The sequence below is a fragment of the Buceros rhinoceros genome, unplaced genomic scaffold, assembly GCF_000710305.1.
Source record: "Buceros rhinoceros silvestris isolate BGI_N320 unplaced genomic scaffold, ASM71030v1 scaffold46215, whole genome shotgun sequence".
NCBI classification, from domain to species: domain Eukaryota; kingdom Metazoa; phylum Chordata; class Aves; order Bucerotiformes; family Bucerotidae; genus Buceros; species Buceros rhinoceros.
This window is the reverse complement of record NW_010413101.1, coordinates 1-5,762: the sequence shown is the minus strand read 5'-3', so window position 1 is coordinate 5,762 and position 5,762 is coordinate 1. Positions and strand designations below refer to the sequence as shown.

General features: G+C 46.1%; 1 protein-coding gene across 2 annotated transcripts in view; it reads right to left on the bottom strand.

The window, feature by feature from the left end:
• HN1 (hematological and neurological expressed 1) overlaps positions 1-3,733 on the bottom strand; it is a 7,426-nt gene extending 3,693 nt beyond the window's left edge. The window contains exons 1-3 of one of the 2 annotated variants that reach the window (XM_010136591.1): positions 3,593-3,733; positions 2,844-2,941; positions 1,452-1,479 (exon numbers count right to left, since the gene is read on the bottom strand). In XM_010136591.1, coding sequence (XP_010134893.1) covers positions 1,452-1,479; positions 2,844-2,941; positions 3,593-3,653 — 187 coding nt within the window. In that variant the 5' untranslated portion in view covers positions 3,654-3,733. Of the gene's footprint in view, positions 1-1,451; positions 1,480-2,839; positions 2,942-3,592 lie in introns of both variants that reach the window. The other variant, XM_010136592.1, reaches the window with a different exon arrangement.
• Positions 3,734-5,762: the final 2,029 nt, after the last annotated feature.

The window sequence follows — 5,762 nt, the reverse complement described above, 5'->3', positions numbered from 1 at the left end:
TATCAGGTGGAGGAGTGAACACAGCCAGCTCCACAAAACTCTCTGCTTCGTTAGGTACAACACCCAAAGCTATCAATGGTAGAAATTAGCTGAACAATCCAGCAAGATTTCAGGTGTCTGCCACAGACACCATTTCTGGGAAGCATTAACTTTCTATTCCCTCCCAAGTACCACCAGTGGAAGTTTAACATTCCAACCTTTGCCCATCTTTTTTATTTCATCTTGACTATCTTCAAAAGCTTAGTGTGTAGTGATGGCCACAACAGTAAACAACCCCAGTTACTTTCCAGCAACACTTCCCAGCACACACTTACATGGTACTTGACAGCAGCCCTGTTTCTGCCTCCTCCCATCCCTCCTCTCACCTCACCGCTGCCTGCAGGCTCTCATCTGACCCCCTGGTGAGCTGGTTTAAACAAGCACCAGCAGAAGCAGCAGAGCCCTTACATCACTTTATTCCACTATCAAGCTACATCCTCCTAGTAGGGACAGACTCCAGATGCCTACAGTGCTAATTAACATCAGACACGGGGGAAAAAAATACTGAAGAAACCTGTATAGTCTGACTAGAAGCAGCCTGCTAAAGAAGTGAGACTTACTCTGGGCACAGATACCACTCGGAGGTAGTTAAAAACCTTCCGGAAAGACTCACACCCTCCCAGCAGAAGTCTTTTCAGGACAGGGAACTGCTAATGGCTTCAGTGATCTCCCACAACTCCCAGGTGTTGAAAGCGGCACTTGGAAAGCCAGTCAACATGCACATTCCTCCCGTCAGGAAGTAAGCTATTCTGGAGGAGAATCTCACAAAGCAGAGATTCCCAGCCTCAGAGCTAGAAAAAACACTTCAAGGTTAGCGTGCATGCTGCTAGGGGAAATGCCTCTGTGAGGTGAAATCTGCAGCATGCACATGAGCTTCCTGAGCACAAACCAGCATTTAAAAAGCAGCGGGAACTTAAAAGCTAGTTAATGCAGACACTTGCAGATGCAGTAGCTGGGTCTGGTTATTTCTGTGAATTTAGGGTTTGCTGAACGAGAGCACAACAGGAAAGCAGCAAATCACTACACTGAAATCCACTAAACTGACTGCACTACTTAATTAGACGCTACTCTGACAGCAGTCTAGTCTTTGAACTGCTGATCCCTTTGGTGGATGGTATCCACCTTCCCTTCCAGTACTTAAACAAATCTTGATACCAAGTGCTGCTGGCAGAAGTAGTAAACAGGACTGTTCTCATTGCTACCCCGACTGACAGGCACTCCACTGTTCCACTCCACAGCCACCCTTCCACTGAAGCAGTCAGGTTGCTTTATTGATTCGATGGATCCAAGGGACAGCCTCAAGCCGTGTCTCTCCTAATACGTGACCATTTATATATCCTATATCCTCTTCTATTTCAAAAGCATCTAACTGAAAAAGGCTTTTACTGGAGAAGTCCAAAGGAGTTACTCACCAGAAATTTCACCACCACCATCTCCTCCCTAGAAGAGAGAGAAACACATTATATCTCACACTTCACCATGCACTGTCCCCTTCCATCAAGAGGGTACTCGATACTCCACATTGTGACCATGGTTGTTGGGCACACTGCTCGATCTAGCCACATCTTCTGAGTGACAGACCCAGTGAAGCACTTCTGGACCAGCAGTGGGCTCTTCGGGACAGATACCAGGGTGGCACAACCCGTGTTTGTAAGCATCCGTTCTTACAGAGTGCCAAACACAATTCCATCCTCTGTTTATTTTCCCCCACACTTTTCAGGCTGAAGCAACCCCCATGACCTGCAGTATGTGCCACGCTGAGAAGGACAGGGGTGGGCAAGAGCACTTCATTACATACAGCACCCTGCATTCGGCAGCGCTGACGGTCACCAGAACGCTGTAGCTGCCCAGCAGCAGTGACAGAGTTGGACTGTAAGCAGTTTGCAACAGCTCAGCGTCCCCTCCTTCCTAAGTGACTCTTTCCACAGCAAACATCTATCTGTGAACAAGGCCAAGAGCATTTGTTCTCTCCAGCATATTTAACTTCACTTGTGAAACAGAGAGCAGTGTTTTTGCAAGGCTCCTGATAAAGTTTCCTTTGCTACATAAACAGCTAAAGAGTCTTTTCATGCTGAAACTGTTCAAGGCTGCAGCTTGACCAAAGATACAAAAAGTCTGCCAGCAGCAAACAAGGCTCCTCAGTGGCAGGAGGTTTATCAGCTTTCAGGATTTAACATTGTTAATTACACAGTGAAACTGCAGTCATCAGGGTATAAATACAGATGAACTCATACAAACATACCGCCTTAAAGCTCAGACTAAGCTATGGAAACTAGCTCCAGCTTCTGCTGTTTGTAGCTGTAACTACTGCATACAATTAAAAGTATTCCACACTGGGAGAATCTGTCTGCCACGCTGAGAACCACTGCAATGGTAAACAACGTTTAGCAGTTAAGTAGAAAATAGAATTAGACTAAACAGCTTAGTTTTGTTTTCCCTGGTAGCAGCTATAAATGTGATCCCATTTATATTTACTAAATTGGAACAAGGTATTTTCTGTAACAAACAAAATTTTAGTGGCTCTGAGTGCCTATTAATAATAAAAATGGGTTGTGACGATCATACCAATTACCAAAATAAAACTTGCTGTTCATAACGCAAAAGGTATCTGCCACAACATCTGAGATCAACAATTTACCCATCCAGGTTTTTTTAGAACACCTAAAGCTGGAGAGCTTTCAAGAACAAGGTAACGAGGTTGTTTTCCTAAGATGTTTCCAACTGTGTGAACAACACCCACGATAAAGCAATCACACAGAGCACGAATTGTCCCACCATCAGGCTCTTCACAATTCACTACTGACCTTGGGATCTACAAAGTCCCCACAGTTCGCGTCAGTTGAGTTTCTTCTTTGTGCTCCAGATGATTCACAGCCTTCTCTGATTTCACCTGGCTTAGTCCCTACAAGCAGAGATTGAGTCTCATCAGGCCAGGAGATAAACTTACTGGGAAAGCAGGTCACAAAGAGCCAGGGGTTTGGGGTGTTTCGAGGGGTTTGTTTGGTGGGGATTTTAAATTTAAGCTTTACCATTCAAGAAGTCCCAGTCCTTTAGACAATGACTCACCAACTGCTGCCTTGCAACAGCATCTCGTGCAGCTGAGGGTGTCATTGAAACTGATGGCAACCTGAGTGGGCCCCAAGGCCACACAGAGTGGCTGCGCTCTGCAGAACTGGAAGCTTAATCCCAGTTCTGAGGACAACACAAAGCTGAACTTCCTCTGCATAATCAAGGCCAATCGGTGCTACTCCAAATACCAAGACACCAGTTCACCTTACCGTGACTTCACCCGGTGAAATTGCATCCAAAATACAATTCTTTGCTCACAATGTCTATGCCCAAGACTTGCAGCATAAACAAACCCGCCTTTGTGGGAGTGACTCAAAGTGCGACATTAGAAATCCCATGCAAGCAGCCATCACCGACAGCCCTCAGCTACCGAGCAGGAAGAGAAGGCTGGTTTCTGCACTGAGCCACTGGCAGCTTCAGGCTGAAACAGAGACATGACTTCACCCCTGTCAGCAGGTCTGGAAACAAAGCACCGTGTTCTTACCCGATGGCTTAGCCCAGGAAGGTGGGTTTTCTTCAGGAGTTCCAAAGATGCTGGATGCCATCTTATTTCTTCGCACGGGTTGTTCTTTTGGTTCATCAAAACCCAAGGAGAAGTTGGACCCACCTCCAGGAGGACGCAGCACTCTGGGGAGACAGTCAGTCAGCTTTACAACCTCATGTGTACCATCACCATCACCAAGCTGCATCAAACCAGACTGGTAAGCCACGAGATCATCGTTGGCTCTTGCGATGGGCAGCCGCGGCGGCTGAATTCCATCCAGACAGGATCTACGCAAGATGACTGCATTCTGTGCTGGCTTTAACGCGCGGCACAGGCTGTCATGGCCTCAGTCCATCATTTGGACTACAAAGGTAAGCTGCCTGCCAGCGCTCCAGCCAGGCACCGTTTATCTCCACTACTCTTCAGCGACACTTACAAAAATAAAATACTCCCATGCTCTACTCATGCCTTGCTTCATTTGGTGTCAACAAGAGCCGCTGCTACCAGTCTGAGCCAATTAGAAAATAAAACAAGTATGTGGACATGTAGAGTTCCAGCTTTTCAAGGAGAACCCTGTGAAGGATCACATCAGTCCTCGCGCTGGCGGCACAGTGAAGACTGAGGTTTGGCCTACGAGCCAAAGCACTGCTTACCTCGCTGCTGGCTGGGGGCTGCAGCCCTTATCTACCACCTGCTTCGTTAAGTCTGCAGCATGCTACTGGACTTAAAAGGTGCAATTCAACAGTTTGAAGTTAGACTATTATTAGGACAGACACGTGTACAAAGCTCCAGATATGTAACCCAAATCTAACAATCTTCTGTTAAGACAGACACAGAAGCAGCCTGCTCAGTACTTCGCGAGCCACACTGCGGTCTGCATTTCAAGCTGCAGAAATCACCCAAAAGTAAATCTTCACATGTCAATTCCTTCAGATCTTATTTTCTTAAGCATGAGACTTTTCCAAGGCTGATGCATTAGCTTGAGAAACCAGGCAAAACCCAAGAGAATAAGAATGTGAGAACCACCACAGCTTCCAGAGATGTGAATACACCAGCAGAGCTGGGCTTTCCAGACATCCAGCGCTCCGGAATGAGGACCAGAACAAGCTAGGGAACTTCTTTACAAACGGTTTAGAAAATTAAAGTTGGAACTCCACAGCAGAAAAGAGTACACAGGCTGTTAACACACCAAACGCAGAAGTTCAGCACAAAGAACATGTCTCACTGGACCATGTCATCACCATCGGTGATTCAGACCTTCTGAGGCTTTGTGCCTATTACAGAGCTCAAACAACACAAAGGCAAGAAAAATGCACAAAGGTGCACGGCATGGATGTTTAGTGTTACTTAACTGGCAAACCACCTTCCCTCACAAAATTCTTCCCCAAATTCTAACTGCTAACGCTGAGCTCCTAATGGCAGGCTCCCAGGAGATTGTAGAGCATGTTTTAAAAATCCAAGAACATTTTTATGACTTGCTTTGTCTCCTTTCTGAGTTTAGAGATACGGTGTAATGGTTTTGAATGACTCCCTTATCTTCTTTCTAGAAGAAACATTCCCATGGAGAAGGTTCATTTTCTTAGCTACATCTGTGGTACTTACTAATTTGAAGAACGGTGTGTTCAGAGGGCTTGTTCCCACATCTCACATTCACTTGATCTTACCAGAGCAGTGAAAACCGTACTCTAAGGGCACAACAGATTCCACTGACAGTCTTAATCAAATTAACCAAACAAGCAACTGAAGGAAAAAACCATCACTCGAACTGTGAAAAGGAACTAATCCCTCTTGCCAACCTCAGCTAAAGGCTGACAGATTTTATTAGAAGCATCTCAAGGCTGTGAGAGGTTGTAACATGCCTCATCAAAGCCACATTTAACACTTCAAGCAATGAACCACGCTTAAATTGCGCCTGATACCCAGCGATGTACACTGAAAATTCATCCATCCGAGAAGCACTCCTGTGAAGGGGCTGGGTTTTATTCCGCTTTGTTTTAAAATAAACCACAAAAAGCCAAGAGCAAACTGGAAGCATCTGCTTTGTCAGGCCAAAACCTTACAGAAAAAACGACACGATCTCTCTCAGCCGGCTGTTACTCCGGCAGAAACGCGTGCGTGCGCCCGGCGAAGTGCCGGGCATCTCCTCCAGGCGTACCTGCCAAGTTCTCTT